Raw genomic sequence first — 17,481 nt, 5'->3', positions numbered from 1 at the left:
AAGGGGCTTCCCGGGACCCCAGAGAGCGCAGGTAAGTCACAGTCTACGTGTGCACGGTCATAAGGCTGTCGGGGGAGAAAGAACACGGATTAAGGCTGACAGTGCATGAGCAGTAAATGAGGCACAGAGACTGAAAGGACAAGGCAATTTCACACCCGCATTTTTCTCACTAGGTTATTTTAAGCAATTATGGTAAATAAGAACACTAACCTTTTTAAACTTTTGACAGAAAAAAAATAAAGACTACATAGCTAATAATCATCATTCCAAGAACAGATATGCTTAGGAAGTGCCTTTCAGAGGAAGTAAGAATATTTAAAAAATAAGTATTATTCCCCCTTAAGACCAAATATTTTAAAACTCTACAGAAATGCTTCTGTTTACTTTCTGAAATTCACGCAGCCAACATCAATAAACCTCTTGCAGAAACAAATGGGAAATATCCAGGTCTTACTATTTGGCTCATTATTTATGCACCATTAACGCTCATTTCTTGTTTTTACCTCGGGATCCAAGTTTCTGAAAACGTACATTCTTGTTTTCTCCATCATTGCAAACAAATCAGGATTATCTTTGGCCCATTTCATATCCCAGACATCTTTTCGCTCCAGTTTTAACAACTCGCCAGTGACTTGCTGTCCCACGCTGTCTGTTACCCGCACATCCAAGTCAAAGAAAGTCAGAACTCCGGAGCTGTCTATGGTGGCCAGACGACTGCAAACAATGAAATCGGGAAGGGAGAGAGCTGTAAAGTACTATCAGCAATCATGGGTGTAATCGCCTGCAACCAGTCTACTTCAAAATCGGCTCATCAGAACCTGGAAATATGGTGGAAATGGCTTTAAATACTAACTGATTTTAAACAAACTTTCATAAATTCGATAGAAGACATGGACTACCTTCCACTTTGCTTCCTTGTAAGGAAAAGGTACCCAATGAATTAAAGCAACTGGTATACAAATATCTTAAAACACTAAACTAGAATTTCTAGATTTTGCCCAACTAGAGAAAGATAACTAAACCAAATACCGTACAAAAAATATAAATATTTAAATACAAATAAAGTGTAGTAAAACCAATTAAACTACAGACAATTTTAAGCAAACACGTATCTTTGCATATAACCTTTATTATATAAATCCAACAACCGAAACTGGTAACTTCTAAATCAGACATCTGCTTGAGCGGAGTTTCCAGACTTACCTAGAGTTGCAATTCAGCGATAGCTGGTTGGCTCGACACTTAAGGGAATATTTTTTAATCAAACCAACATTAGGAAGGCTGTATCTCTGAATGGTGCCAGATTCACGCCCCTATGGAAATTATTTATGATTACTAAAGCAAATTTCCCATAATAATGTTACATTACAACTACAGGTCTCTCTATATGTGCAAACATTTGTTTCAAAATCAGAGGGATGGTATCATAGTGAATTCCCTTATGACACTGAACCATGTTATTGAGTACATATTTACCCCCCAAGTTAATGAAAACCTTTTAAAAATGGCAGAAAGGGATCCATTTTTTTTTTTCAGGTAGTATTCAAAAGAAGCCAACAACCTAGTTCTTTAATAATACATACATTCTTATATCACAAGGAACAAACACCTAGTGTTATTTACGGTTGTTGTCTAGGGTAATATTCAGGGCACATTAGGAGCTAAAAATTTCACATACATGAAAAACCAACACAAGATCACCCTGTGAAAAGCTGCTACCGAAAGGCTACCTGAAACGAGCCTATCTGACACCAGCCGTCTTTCCGACACACGTTTGCAGCGACGGGAGATGATCAGACAGCAGTGATACAATCAGCAGGAGTTTAATGTGTTTAAAAGTAACAGTACAAGCTTCCATGCAACTCTGTGCAAGCCTTAAGGAGAGAACTGTGGTTTCAAACCTGCTGTGCCTTGAACCACGCAAAGGCCCAGTGGAGGCCACGTGGCAGCCAGTCCTCCCACCCTCCTCTGACACAGCAGCACCGCCTGTGCAGCTCGGTTCTCAGGGGGGCCCGTCAGAAAGGCTGGGGAGGCCCAGGGGTTGTTGAAGGGGGAGGATATGGCTTAATGTACAAAAGGGACGTATGGGCTTCAAAACATTTAATATATGGACAAAATGAGATTTCGTTGTTGAAAAACAGGGGTCCTGTGGCTTAAAAAGTTTGAAAAAGTAATGGTTGTAAAAACTGTTCACATGGCGCCAGGGGAAGGCAGTTTTCGATGCAGAGGCGGTCTTCGCCACTGAAACGTGTGGCCGGTACTGACTACGAGAGTGCGTTTCTCATAGGCAGGCTCTGTCATTCAGGAACTAGGTCAGTTTTTGTGATTGCTCTGAGTTGCTTTTTTCTGCAAAAGTCAGAAACACACACACACAAACCCCTACCATCTAGCAAATATCAAATGAAAACAAGAGACTCCACAGACCAAAGACCAAATGCTTAAAACATACACCAAGACCATTTGGTGAGGAAGTATGAATACTATGTTCTTAAAAAATTTCCCCCCTTAAAACTAATGGCTAAAGAACATAACTAGAACTGGAAACAGACACTATTAAGGCTTTGTTTACATAATTCAAATTCAATGACTCTACCAGCATTAATATCTTAAACATCTACCTCTAAAATTACTATTTTCAAATGTCAGAACTCAAGAAAAGATACTATATACTCATGTTATTTGAAAAATTCAGCAAAAAGTTGCCATGTTCTTCTTCATTTTCCTGGCTAGCAAACACACCGCCTCTTCATGCTAAGCCTTTTCAAAGCAGCTGAGCCAAGGCACCTTCTCCAAAGTAACAGAGCAGGCCACGCAGAGGAGGAAACTTCCTAAGACCTACAGCTACCACCCGGTCTGCCCCAGTTCTGCCAACCCTTCAGGGACTCCTTCGACCCGGTGCCCAGCTCTCCCCAGCGGGCCCGCATTCTACTGCTTTTATGAACAGCTCTTTCTGCAAAAGTGAACAGTTTGTGAGGCAATCTTTAAGACTTTCTCATTTCTTATGTTGGACTCGGTAACACACAAAGTGCCCCATAAGATGATATTTAAATCTAAAATATACTACTTTACTCTGTTTTTACAATTTAAACAATTATTATTCATAAAATAAATTTTTTCACAACTTACCACAATCAACATCTTATCAGATGCAGTTATGGCACAAATTGGATCCCTTGTGCCCTAAAATAAATCAATTGTTATTCTTTAACAAATACTTATTGGCTGATAAATCTGCTTTAAGCTAGTATGCAGTTCAACAACACACTCACTGACAAACATTTACCAATTGAGCACCGACTGTGTGCTGGATACTGAACTAAGCCCTGGAGATACTCGGATGAAATCCTTACCCTCAGGGATTAGTCAAAAGCCTGAGGGGGAAGGCAGAGAACCAAACACCTAACTACAGTACAGTATAAAGAAAAAAAAAAGGGGGCCCACACAGGCATTATGAGAGCATAGAGGAGGGAGCATCTCACTTAAACAGAAACAGTCAGGGAGGCAAAAATCTGAGCTTACTCATAAAAGACGAACAGCCGGCAGAAGGCCCAACCATGCCAAAATGAGGAAGGGAGAGGCGGCCTGGCACTGCCACGACCTGGATGGCTCTGAAGAGAAGCCTGTGGAGACGGGCTTCTTTTTACTCCACAGGTTACATGCTGTATGATTCCATTCATACAACATTCTCAGGGTTTTGAGACCAAAACAAACGAGGGATTCCCAGGGAACAGGGATGGAGTGGAGAGTGGGTGTGAAAATGAAGAAGTAGCACAAGGCGAATTCCTTCATGACGATAAAGTCACATAAAATTGTGCACATGCACATATGTGTAAAAACTAGTGCAAACAACAATGCATCAGGTCACAGTTTAACAGTAGTACTACCAATGTCAATTTCCTGATTTTGATATTACACTACAGCTGTATAAAATGCCACCATTGAAGGAAGCTGGGTAAAGAGGTTCTATGTGCTATTTTTGCAACTTCCTGTGAGCCTATGATTATTTCAAAATAAAATGTTTTTAAAAAATCAAAAGAAGAAAAAAACAGCAGACCTAGAAAAAGGTTTTCAGAATAGAAAAAAAATTTTTAAATTACTAGAATACCCTGGCTGGTGTGGCTCTGTGGATTGAGTGCCAGCCTGCGAACCAAACGGTCACTGGTTCAATTCCTAGTCACGGCACATGCCTGGGTTGAGGGCCAGGTCCCTAGTAGGGGGCACATGAGAGGCAACCACACATTGATGTTTCCCACTTTTTCTCCTTCCACTCCCCTCTCTCTAAAAATAAATAAATAAAATCTTTTTTTAAATTACTAGAATAATATGCTATCACTGGAAACAAATTCTTTTTCAGGTCTCAAAATAAAATTACAGTATTTTCAAATCTACAGATACTAATATTTGATGGTAGTAATATAATCACCTACTTGAATGGCTTTACTATAATCCAGCACCCCATCCACTGATCCGGAAGGAGTATCATCAACATGATAAATTCTGGAAAAAAAAAATCAGAACTTCAAGATAGTGTGAAGGTTATACTATTTTCATAATCTCTAAAACAGCTAACGGATCGGATGGCACCAATGAATATTGTTAATATAATTGTCCTTCTTAGTTTAAAGTGTTCTTGACAAAGCTCAATCTTATAAAAGTAGATATTATCTACCAGGTGTTTACTAGTTATACAAGTGATATGTTCCTGAAAGCTGTGCCAAAATATATTTGAACACTGAATCATGTTTTTCCAATGAATTTCATTAAGCTGCAAGAGATATTTTCCTTATTCTCCAAATGAACATCAGTCAGGAGCAACTTCTAATATACAAAGTGTCCCTGTTGTTTCTCTATAACTTCCCTTCTATCAATGTGCTTAATGAAAGTAAAACTTAAATGTATTTGGATTTTTTGTTCTGAAGTAAGGAATCCTTCCCTACGTTTACTGTTATGAAGATGCACGGCCGTGGGACTCTATCACCTCTCTGACACCTTTATTTCAATACTCATTCACACTGCAGTATCACTGCTGGCTTACTCGTCTCTGCCAACAGGTGGTGAGTTTCCTGGAGACAAGGACTGTTTGTCCAGTGTGTGGCACACTGCCGCACACTGTCAGGTGCTCTATAATGTATGATGAACAAATATTCAAATGAATGGAGATAAATAGAATAGATACATCACAGAGTAGCTATGAGGCCCTGGGCAAGTTGCTTAACTTCTCTGAACCTCAATTTCTCCATCGGTATAAAAGGATGACAATTCCTCCTTTGGAGGGTTTTTGAGAGACATAAATAAAATTGTGTTGATAAAGCATATGCATACACCTCCTGATACATGAAAAGGATTCAAAAATTGTTGCTGCCCTGGCTGGTGTGGCTCAGTGGATTAAGTGCCAGCCTGCCAATCAAAGGTTTGCCAGTTCAATTCCCAGTCAGGGCACATGCCAGGGTTGCGGGCCGGAACCCAGCTGGGAACAAGTGAGAGGCAACCACACACTGATGTTTCTCTCCTTCTCTTTCTCCCTCCCTTCCCCTCTAAAAATAAATAAATAAAATATTTTTTTAAAAATTGTTGCTGTAATATAATCACAGGAATATCAAGCCATTTTCCATCTTTAAAATATCATAAAATTTTATCACTGCTTAATTGAAATCATAATTGTACTTTCATCAATGTAACAAGGAGATTAAATGTTAAATTTAATAGAAATACATTAAATATAGAAAGGTGGGCCAATTTAGAGGTACCACATTACTGCATTTTAATATTTCTATTAAGTATACGCAGTCACTATTTCTACTCAGTTATCAGAAATAAAAGTCGAAATAGGTATCTAGAGAGATCTGACCCACCTCCCTCTCTTAAAACAAGTGGGCACGACAGGGAAGGCCAATCAGAGGAAGTGGCTCCGAGGCCAGATAAACTGCCTCTATGTCTGGTCTCTGCTTATCACCTCGGGACCTTCGACAAATAACTTTAGCTTGTTGTGTCTCGATTTCCTCTCTAAGAAAGAGGAATAATAGGAATATTGACTATTTGGAATACAGACTTTCCACAATGCCTGGCACATAAGAAGTAATTGCTGTTAACTGTTATCACCACCATCAACTGTATTTTACAGATGAGGAAACTGAGGTCCAGGAAGAACTAGCCCAAAGTTATTAAAACTAGTAAATGTATTCCAGATAGAGATACGAGAAAACGCTGCCTTCTCTATTTAAACAAAGCCAGAATCTCTTCAGCAGGAAGACCCTAATTCTACCACAGGGAGGGGCTAGACTTCGCTGCCCAGTTTTGTCCTGAGATCTACCTTCTGTCCACAGACTGCAGGTCTCATTAACTTCCGCCACAGCCACAGACTGTCCTTAAAGAGGCTGAGGATTATTCCCGCTGAGTCTTTCACAAGTACCAAGAAGCCAAGATATAGTATTTTTCAACTGTTGTTTTTTTTTTCCTGCTTCCATGTGAACTCACAGATCCAAAATACTTTTACTGGGCACATATCCCATATCTTAGTACATGAGTGAGCCAACACAGGCCATGCCCTCATTAAGACTCATTAGGTTAAAACATTCAACAAAATGCTTTACTTAATGGCTTAGGATAAGAACTAAAGGGCAACACACACAGAGTATCACTGAGAGAGAACTTCCAAAACACAGTAAGTGCATCTGCACCTTGAGACTTACTACAGAGAATCCTCCATCTGGGCTCCTGACTTCTCCATGTGGTACTGTCCTCTTTATCCCCAGTTACCAGAAATAGTTCCAGACCCAGACTCCGTGGAATCCAGGGTAAGAGAGAGGAGCCAAGTGACCAGCGCACCCTACCAAAGGCCTCCTCCACATCTGTGTCTAAGGACCTGCCTCTGCTGTGGTGAGCAATGGTGGAGTCACCCCACCCTCCTGGCGGGGGAAAGACCTGCTCCACGAACACACAGGCCTCACTGAATAACCACATTTCAGTAGAACATCGTAACTCTAATTTGGTGAGAGCGGATGAGTGGGAATAGCCATTTCCTTTAAAAACACAGATTTCCAGCACTGGCTGGTGTGGTTCAGTGGATTGAGCGCCGGACTGCAAAGCAAAGGGTCATTGGTTCAATTCCCAGTCAGGGCACATGCCCGGGTTGCGGGCCAGGTCCCCAGTAAGGGGGTGCACGAGAGGCAACCACACATTGATATGTCTCCCCCTCTCTTTCTCCCTATCTTCCCCTCTCTCTAAAAATAAATAAATAAAATCTTTAAAAATAATAATAAAAAAACATAGATTTCCAGTCTTTATCTCTAAAGGCCTTCTTTTATTATACCATACTTATTACATCTCTTTTATTTTGATAAATTTAACATTCACATTTAAAGATATTCAAATTAATTAGAAAATATTATTTCTATTAAAACAATTTACAGTTCTCGAGCATGACAACTTATAACTACGTCTAATTGAAATGTGATATGGTTGAGGGGAGCATCTGAGATCTTGCCCGCCAGCATGTCATCAGTTTGGCTCAAATAAACTCAAACAAATTCTGTACAGGTTTTGAAAAATAAAAAATAGAATAAATTTGATATGGTTGAGCTTCTAAAAAATATACATCAGAAGATATACCTTTCTCTTCCTTCTTTTCGAGACCGCATCATCTGATTAATTTCCAAAGCCGTGAGCTTCTTTGCCACGCGATATTGCCAGGTATAAAATGCTTCTTTCGAAGCTGCGATCACGTGGGTTTTGGTCATTGTAACAAATAATGGTACTATTAAAAAGAACATGGAGACAATTAGGTTGTAGTTACACAGAATCACAGACTGTGCTGCAAAGGACTTCAGTGATCACTGAGTTCAACCCCTGTCTTATAGACAATATACCCTATTCGCAGTCTGGGAAAGCAGACAGGAGTCAAAAGCTTGTAAAACCATACAAAAATATTAACTCAAAATGGATCAAAGACCTAACTGTAGAGCTCTTAGGGAAAAAACGCAGTGGTAAGTCTTTGTGACTTTGGGTTAGGTGATGGTTTCTTAAATATGACACCAAAAGCACAAGCGACAAAAGAAAAAGTAGATAAAATGGACTTCATCAAAATCAAACACATTTGTGCTTCAAAGGATACCATCAAAAACCTGAAAAGACAACCCACAAAAGGGAGAATGTATCTGCAAATCATACACATGGTAAGGAATTATATCTAGGATATGTGAAGAACTCTTTGCTCAGAGACAAATAGCCTAATTGAAAAATGGGCAGCCCTGACTGGTGTGGTTCAGTTGGTTGGACTGAGTCCCACAAAGCAGAAGGTCTCCAGTTCGATTCCCGGTCAGGGCACATGCCTGGGTTGTGGGTTAGTTCCTGGTCAGAGCCTATAGGAGACGCAACTGGTCCATGTTTCTTTCTCACATCAATGTTTCTCTCCCTCTCTTTCTCCCTCCCTTCCCCTCTCTCTAAAAATAATTAAAAATCTTTAAAAAAAAGAAAAGAAAAATAAGAAAAGACCTGAATAGAAATTTCTCCAATGAAGATATAAAAAATGAGGAAGAGAGGTGGGAAGGGCAGGGGATAGCAACAGGAGAAATATTGGGACAACTGTAATTGAACAATAATTTTAAAAATTAAATGAAATTTTTTAAAATATATATAAAAATGACCACTAAGCAAATGCAAAGATGCTCAACAGCATTAGCCACCAGGCAAATGCCACAATGAGATACCACTTCACAGCCACTCCATTTGCTAGAATCAAGCAGTCAGACAAGACCTGAGTATTGGCAAGATGTGGAGAGATGGTAGGAATGTACAGTGGGGCCCACAGAAAACAACTGGGCAGTTCCTCAGAATTACCATAGGCCCCAGCAATTCCACTCTTAGGTACACCCAGGAGAAATAAAAACATATTGAATATATCCACATAAAAACTCATACACAAATGTTCCTAACAGCATTATTCATAACAGCTAACATGTAAAAACAGCCCACATGTCCATTAACTAGTGAATGCATAAATAGAATCCCATTCTTTCCTCCCATCCCCACTACCACTACTGCTTGGTTCCAGCATTTATCCTTCCCTCTGCTCTCATATGTCTTATATTTCCTCATTAATTTAGAAAAGAAAATTCTCCAGAGGTTCTTCCTAATTTAGGAATATATTTTCCTAAACATATTAACTTTTTTTCATACGTTCTGCTTCTTAGAGAACATTTAATTCAACTCCTACTATGTACCCTTTAGTGAAACAGACAGTCTCATCAAATCCATCCTACAGATAAAGAAACGCAGAGCTAAAGAAGTAAAATAACTTGTCCAAAGCCACAAACAAAATGACATAAAATTAAACATAAATTTACACAAAATATATGAAAACAAAAAAACCTCCTTCATAAAAGATCATTGTAGTACCTAATTTCTGAATTCACGATTCAAATGGTACAAAAATTATTCTTCCATTCACAAATATTAAGAAAAGTCACCATTCATCAGGCCAGAATAAACAAATGGTGTTAACTGCAGCTACCATTTATGGAGTGCTTGCCGCTGGCCAAACGAAAGATATTTACGGCAGTAGAGACTTAGAAACTGAACAAAGAGTTAGAAACTACACCGATGGTGTAAAGTTAACTGAACAGATTAACAACTTGGGGATTCAAATTTAAATGCTATATTTAAATGCTATTTAATATTTAAATATTAAATAACATTTAATGTTATTTAAATATTTAATATTTAAATGCTAAATAACTCAGTATGGTGAATCATATTTAATTTTTTTTTCTTACAAGTGTCAAGAATTTTCTATTAGAAATGTGTGCTAGCACCAAACTCTAGAGGGAGACAGAAGCCTTTCCTGTGGGGAACTTGCCTAGAAAGGCCGTCCTGGAGAAGGGTGGCGCAACGCCTCTGGCGGGCACTGCGAGGAGCGAGTCAGCAGGCCAGGCCGGGGCTCTGCTCCACTGTCACTAACGCTGTCTGCACTAAATCCTGGGACCTTTGCGAAAGTCTTAGTAAACTCTATCCCGGAGACTCTGATGCTGGTGACTATTATGCCCTTAATGTAATGCAAAGTTCACAAACCATAACTGCTTTCTAATAAATAATCATTTTTCCTGAGCATATAAAAGCATTCTCTAACCAATGTTTACCTGCAATTATAAATTACACTCATGCCCCTTTATTTTGATACATTCTAAATAATTACAAGAGTTTATCATTAGCCTGATTAATTCAAAGTTAAAATGTTAATGATTCGCAGTAAAAGTCAGACTTCTTGTATTCAAATCACAGGCACTTGCTAACTCCGTGGCCCTAGATAAATTACATATTCTCTCTGAACCTTGGTTTACTTACGGCAAATTAAAGATAATAATAATAATACCAACCTTATAGAGCTGCTTTAAAGACTAAAATAAATAATAAATAAAAAGCATAGTACAATGCGTGGCATAGAATAAATGCTTGATAATAATTTTAAAAGCCAGTATTTATTGAACTTTCCAAAATTAGGTCAGGCATATATTTTAACATAATTATATCAATTATAATTATATGGTTATAATGTATAACACATAATTATATTAATACATAATTAGTATATCACATGCAGGAGCTCACGACTGCCCTCTCAGGTAGACATTATTATTATCATTACTCCCATCCAGCAGACGCAGAAACTCAAGGGCGAAATGGCTGAACAACTTGCGGAAGCTGCACAGCTAGAAAGCCGTAGAAGCCGGGACACAAACCCAGTTAACGGCTCCAGATCTTGCTCGCAGCCACTACAGCCCACGGCCTGGCACTAAGGGCAACTGAGTGTTGGGTGTGGTTGCTATTACTGTTTTTCCTTGTATTACCTACATAGGTCTGTGTCATAAAACCATGTACAGATTCTCTAGTCAATACAAAAAGCAAAATACGAATACATCTGAAACATCAGTTCTTTTGAATCAACATGGCAGTTAATTTCAGCAAATTCACGCGGGTAGCTAACCCTATGTACATAAATTATGCTAGATCTTCACTAAAAGATCCACCCCACCCAGGTAGATTAGTTCCTAGTTTCCTAGACCTAACCTTTAGGAAAAAGTTAGAAGAACAAATTTTAACAGAATATTTTAGGAAGAAAACACAACCAAGATAAAAACACTTCATATCCTGCTCAGCTATTCAACATCTGGAAAGGGAAACTCAAAGTATCTACGACTATTGGAAAAAATTTTTTAAGAAAGTAATTATGCTTTCATTAATTAAACTTTGTGATGCTAGGTGATAGTAATTACTAGCCCAGCAAGGATTTAAAATGATTTTTTAAAATCCATGAATTCACATATATGTAAAACCTGCTTGCATGATAATATTTAAGTGCTGGGGACTGAATTAAAGGTCCAATCTGTAATGTTCCCCTGCTTTCCTACCTATTCATTTCTCAGCCCTCTGAGGAGCTGGCAAGCTGAAGTCGCACTGAAATGCTCTCATCAAATGACCCCTCTCTGGAACACCTGGAGGCCCAGTGTGTGTGCTACAGGCCCCGTTAGAAAGTAGGAACTTGCTCCCACCAACACACGGCTGTGGCAGACACCTGATACTTTTCAGGCACTTTTCATGCCTTCATCCCTCTACAAATGCTGTTTTCTCTCCTTAAAATGTCACTGAAGGAATGCCTTTCAAACCCAGCTTAAATGAAACCTTCTCTAAGCAGGAAAGACGTCCCTGACGCCCTCAACGCACTGGTATCCACCATGCAGCACCCAGCACCACACCTAGCACACAGTGGGGAGGAACAGTCATTGTTCAAGGGACTGACCACATTGTAATTATTTATTTAGGCATCCTACAGGAAATGTCATTGTTAATTTCTTATCCCTCCCTGAACCCAGTACAGTATCTGAAACAATATATACTCATTGATGGTGTACTAAATAAATGGATTATTTTAAATCTTTTCATACGTTCAATAAACAGTTGTCATGGGGCACGCACAGTCTTAGGCAATGGGGGTACAGAAATGAACGAATGTAGATCTTCAAGCAGCTCAAAATCGTATGGGGAAGAAAGACAAGAAAACGAACGATGGCAGTGCAGAGTGAGTACTTTGAATAGAAACACACCAAAGGCGTTTGGGGGCTCAAAGGAAGAATCCCAAAAAGGGTATCTGGCTACTACTACACGTACAACAGAGGCCCCAAAACGGAACTTCTATAATAATTGCATGCAGCTCTTCTTTAAAGTTTCTACAGAAATTGTCAGGAGGAAGACTAAGTGACAAAACAGAAATTACACTTTCTTAAAATAATGTCAACTACATACCTTTTTTCCTTTAGCCTCCAGTCCTCATGAAAATTCGGCATAGAAACTTAAAAAGGGAATTTTACAGGATGAAAAAAAAAGGTTGAGTCTTGGCTGAGTTTACTTGGCAGTAAACCAATGAAAGAGCTATTTGTTGAAATTTCAGCCACAGAGACTGCAAAAAAAAAGTCTCTAGACTCAAAACTACAAATAATCATGCCCTCAAGCATTTGCCATTATGAAGGTGAAGAATTTACATCTGGCTTTATTTAAAAAGTAGAATATCTGCAATCAAAATTACTTTGAAACTAATCCTATCATCATTATGATTCTATGTTAAAACTTGATATTAAAAGAAAAAGCATATAATCTGAAGATTGGCCGAATTCATTCCTTAGACTTTTGTTTGTAATAAATAGAAGATATTCATGTGACAAGTCTATAATAATTTTAAGCTAAGCCTTTGAACAAGGAACACTAACATAAATATACATACATATCTATATATAAACATATAAATATGCCTATGTAACAACAAATATAAGACATGAAGTTGAAAAGTTTCAAGGTATAAAAGTGAGTTTGCAAGACCCTGAACATAAAGTACAAAATCTTTGAGGCCAGTAAATGTATCTCAGATTTGCTCGTATTACCCAAAGGGCTCAGCAAAATAAAACACTTAAAAGGCAGACACTAACATTTGACTGTTAAGGCTAAATGTGAAATCTGAAGGAAAAAAACTTGTTCTCAGTTTCAGGATATACCAGTTCTTCCATGGTTTTCAAGTTGGTGAAATCTAATAATTTTTCTAATACCATATCCAATAACTACCATATACTCTAAAAGAAAACCATTACTTCTGAAAAGCTAGAAAATATTTGGTAATGATTTTTAACAAAATACTTAGAATAATATTTGAAATTTCTTAATGGTTCCATTCATAGCTACTGGTTACAGGGAATGGTACATCTGAAGTAACAAATATCTGAAAACAAAAAGGCAGGCATTTTTTTAAGTTGTCCCTATTAATAGACATGTTTCATTGGAAAATTCTGGAAAAAGAAAACTCACTTTTATAAGCAGCTAAGTGTTTATTATGGAAGAGAGGTATTTACAGGCAGCTTATTAATAATAAAAGTGGTTTACGGGCAAAATTCTTTCTATAGCCCTCAGTTTATTACACACTAACCATTACGTTGCATACCGATTCCTATACAATTATAGTTCCCCTTTAAAGCAAACGATGGCAGTGTAGCAGTTGTGAGATTATTAAGGATTTTCGATGAAATAACCTTATAATTGAATGTATTAACCAGGATATCACTGGTTAACTCAGTGAAATGGAGCATTAGTAATTGTACCATGATAAAAGGCATAAACTGGACCCGGCAAACCAGGAAGTAGGCTCATCCTTACTCTGGAGAACATCATTCTAATTTACAAATACTACTGTTAGGTTTCTGACTTAGTTTTACAAATACAACTTGATTAAAGAGGGAATAAATATGAACATTTCCTTACCAATATCAATGTATTTGGGGTCCAAGGGTGTGCCAATAGAATTACAAAGAACTAGCACATACTGTGAACAAACAAGACAAAAGGCATCAGAACTGCTGAAGTACAACAAAGGAGGTGATGCTTAACACGTCATGCTTGTCTCTTGTTCAAGTATCACTAACTGAGAGATAATGGACAAAATTAAGTTGAAGCATAACAGATAAGTATAATCTATAGCATTTAAAATAAAGAAATATGAATTAAAGTTACACCAAGACTGATTTCTCAGTAATGGAACACTGTGGTTATTAACAGGCCACTTAAGAAACACAAATACACTGGCTAATTTTCATTATTTATACTTCTAAAATTCCTGATCAGCTATAACCTCAATATTCATTTTTATCCTATGACCAGCTATAAGAGCTAATTTAATTTGTTACCGTTGCACCAAATGTTTCCATCTCGCTCTCCTCCTTTGAAGCATTATATAAATAACATGAGAAATTCAGAAAATTTCAGTTAATTTCAAAAACACATAATCCAACCTAGTGAAAATGACTTAAAACGCCCATTAGTTACCACATACACGAATATCAACAATTCATGCTAGGAGAATAATCGAGCACACTGTACACTCTGCAGTGATTGTCTCATCTTTTCATTTTTACTCCTAGTCGCCTTTTCTGTATCTTGTGCTAGTAAGAATAGTAAGAATACTATTTTACTTAGATGTTACCCTGACTACAATAATGATTTCAAATTAACCAGCTCTCTGCATACTATTACATAGAAACTTTGTCTTTCTTTTCCCAGCATCTCGAGTAAAACTTGTTTAATTTCATAAATACAATCTAAATGACAAAAATTATACTAAAATATAATTTACTCTTCCACTACTTAAAATGAGCTTACTTACTGCCACAAAATAGCACAACTTGTATTTTTAAATTTACTTACCATTTACATGCTCACAGACTCAAATAGTTCCATGAGACTTCTTACCAAAAATACAAGTCTCCCCTAACTTCCCAGTTCCTGCTCCCCAGAGTAATTATACACTTTCGGCTCCTTAAACTCATCCTTTGGATGCTCACCTCCATGAACCTAAATCCTAACAGGTTTATGATAGTCTTCTTGTTTCGTTTTGATTAGGATACTGTCCATTAACTCCCCACCCATCAAAGACACCCCAGTCTCAGTGTGGCTCCCACCACACAGAACACACCTCCATCCCTCCATTTCTCCACTTATAAATGTGTTAGGTCAGAATTTAGGGTTTAATAAGTTTATTATACTTCAAATAAGTTTCTTAACTAAAAAACCCCGTGAGCACATCATTCTGACTACGTAAGTACTACTCACCGCTGAGTGTATCATGATCTATTCTCCTTTCAAGTGCATTCTGCTTTCCCTATAGCGGGTAATGGTCTTTAGTTTTCCTCTTTGCTCAGTTTCCTCTAATTACTACCGACTCAAGTCCCCAGTTGCCTCCCAGTCATGCACGTCTCCCCTCAAGGGTTCAGCTACATTACAAATTCTGCTGATTCCATCTTGAACTTCCTCCAGAACCGTGTGGCCAGCTGTCACCTGATGACTCCCTGGGCACGCTACACAACTGTCCGCTGGGGCCACTCCTCACCACTGTTCTCAGGTTATCCTGTTTCTTCCCCTTTCTTGGTTTATCCCTCATTTTGGTAGGCCACATCCTGAAGTAACTTTCTAAGATCAGGAAGCTTGTAGGGTAAATTTTTGGTGAGCCTGTATATCTAAAAATGTCTTCATTTTACCTTCATTTTAAGTAATACTTAAGACATGGAATCCAAGATGGGAGATCATTTTCCCTCAGAATTTTGAAATCCATTCTCTAAAGTATCGCTATTGACAAGGTGAATGCCAGTATGTTACCTGATCCTACAAAGCATGTTTTTCCTCTTAGAAAATTTGCAGGATCTTCTTTTTATCCCCAGTATTCTGAAATATCACAATGATGTGACTTGATACAGAAATATTTTTATTCAGGGAAATGTTCTTGAATTTTTCTCAGAATTATTAGCCTCCATTGTGCCTGTTCACTCTTTTTAGAGCTATTATTCAAATGCCAAACTTCCGGGAGCAGCAGTCTAGTTTTCTTACATTTTCACTTCTATTCTCTATTTCCTTATCTTTTTGCTCCACTTTTCCTTCATTTTCTCTTCTAACGCTTCTTTCAAGTTTTTCATTGTTGTTACCATACCTGCAGTTCCCAAAAGCTTCCTTTCCTATAGTACCCTTTCCTTGCTTTATGGATGTACCTAATTTCTCTTAGTTCTCTGAAGATACCTGAAATGACTCTGTTGAAGTGTTCTTTCTGCATGGTCTCTGCCTCCTCCCAGTTCCTTTCTCCTTGTGTTTATTTCCGTGTTAACTCAGATGCCTTCCTTAAGTCTCTGATGACCCTTGTCTGTCTGCTGATATTTAAGAAGGTGACACTAAAAAGCTGTTTGGAATGTTTGTTTATGGTTAGCCTCATCGGCCTTGGTCCTCAGAGTAAGATGACTGGGCGGGGACACTTCCTTGGGGACTCCCAATGGGGCTACTTTTGGAGGTCTTTTCCCTGGAACTCGTCTGATTCTCCTTAGAGGAGTCCTCCAACATCCTGTGTTCTGGGGACCAAGTGGGAAAAGATGACGAGGGGAAACAGAGTGGCACACTCGTGGTTTAACTGCCTGCTTGTCAGCAGATTCCCTCCACCCTTACCTGTACCCTTCAATGCAGAAACTCTCTTTATCCTCTCTGAAGGGTAACCCAGTCTCCCCATGTGATGAAGGGCAGCTGCCTACGGCCTCAGTGGGGGAAAGGGATCTAGAAACTGCTTCTTTATATGCATTTTTTTTAAGTTTTCTCCTTCCTGTGTCATCTCTGGTATTTCCTAAGTAATGTTCTCTCTGTTTCTTTCTCCCACCTAGAGCTATCAAGTGCCGTGTCCCTTCAGGATTCTGCAACGGAAACTGGTTGCTTCTTTCCTTTCTCCTCTGATGAGTCAGGATTCCGAGTTCTTAGGTCTGCTAAGGTGATCACCACCAATCCACCTCTTCTCTAACCTCCAGAACTACGTTGCCATTTCCTCTCCCTTTCTGGTCCCTATAGGCTTATGACTTCTTTAAAAGCACCTTGTTCTGGTGAGTTCCAGGGGAAAACACCCAAATGTGCCTGTCCAAATGGCCACTTTAAACCAAAAACTCTATACTTTTTAATGGGATAAAATAATTTATAACACAGCCAAAGACAGCAGCAGTCCTTTTTTGAAAAATTTACATGTTTCTGCAAATATTTAAACTGTTAGCATAACTTTTTAAAAAGGCATTATTTATATTTTTTATTTTGTGCTACAAGACAATGATTTTTAAATCAATATAACTCTAAATAAAAGTATATTTCTCAATTGCAAAGCTATCCAAAGTGGTCACTGTTATATAACTTCTTCAGCATTTATACTAGACATCTGGATATTCATTTTTGCTCATGAAATTTTAACTTGGAAAAGGATTGTGGTATTTTAAATACATTTCAAAGACAAAAAGCTTCAGTACTAAAGTAGTCAATGTAAAATGTCAGTAGATTAGCTGATTGGGGGAAAATATCAAGGGACATAGAACCAATGGGGTCACATAATTTTTCCAAAGCAGAGGTCTAGCCTGACATAACCGGTAGACCCAATACTTCACT

The 17,481-nt window shown here is 38.3% G+C and overlaps 1 protein-coding gene across 3 annotated transcripts in view; it reads right to left on the bottom strand.

The window, feature by feature from the left end:
- WDR35 (WD repeat domain 35) overlaps positions 1-17,481 on the bottom strand; it is a 51,961-nt gene that overhangs the window by 17,789 nt on the left and 16,691 nt on the right. For 2 of the 3 annotated variants that reach the window (XM_024552485.3, XM_045189616.2), the window contains exons 11-17: positions 14,217-14,249; positions 13,795-13,855; positions 7,609-7,753; positions 4,428-4,497; positions 3,127-3,180; positions 1,204-1,313; positions 504-714 (exon numbers count right to left, since the gene is read on the bottom strand). In XM_024552485.3, coding sequence (XP_024408253.2) covers positions 504-714; positions 1,204-1,313; positions 3,127-3,180; positions 4,428-4,497; positions 7,609-7,753; positions 13,795-13,855; positions 14,217-14,249 — 684 coding nt within the window. The remainder of the gene's footprint in view (positions 1-503; positions 715-1,203; positions 1,314-3,126; positions 3,181-4,427; positions 4,498-7,608; positions 7,754-13,794; positions 13,856-14,216; positions 14,250-17,481) is intronic. The other variant, XM_024552486.3, reaches the window with a different exon arrangement.

Source organism: Desmodus rotundus, chromosome 5 (assembly GCF_022682495.2).
Source record: "Desmodus rotundus isolate HL8 chromosome 5, HLdesRot8A.1, whole genome shotgun sequence".
In the NCBI taxonomy this organism is placed as follows: Eukaryota; Metazoa; Chordata; class Mammalia; order Chiroptera; family Phyllostomidae; genus Desmodus; species Desmodus rotundus.
This window is presented reverse-complemented; position numbering and strand designations above follow the sequence as displayed.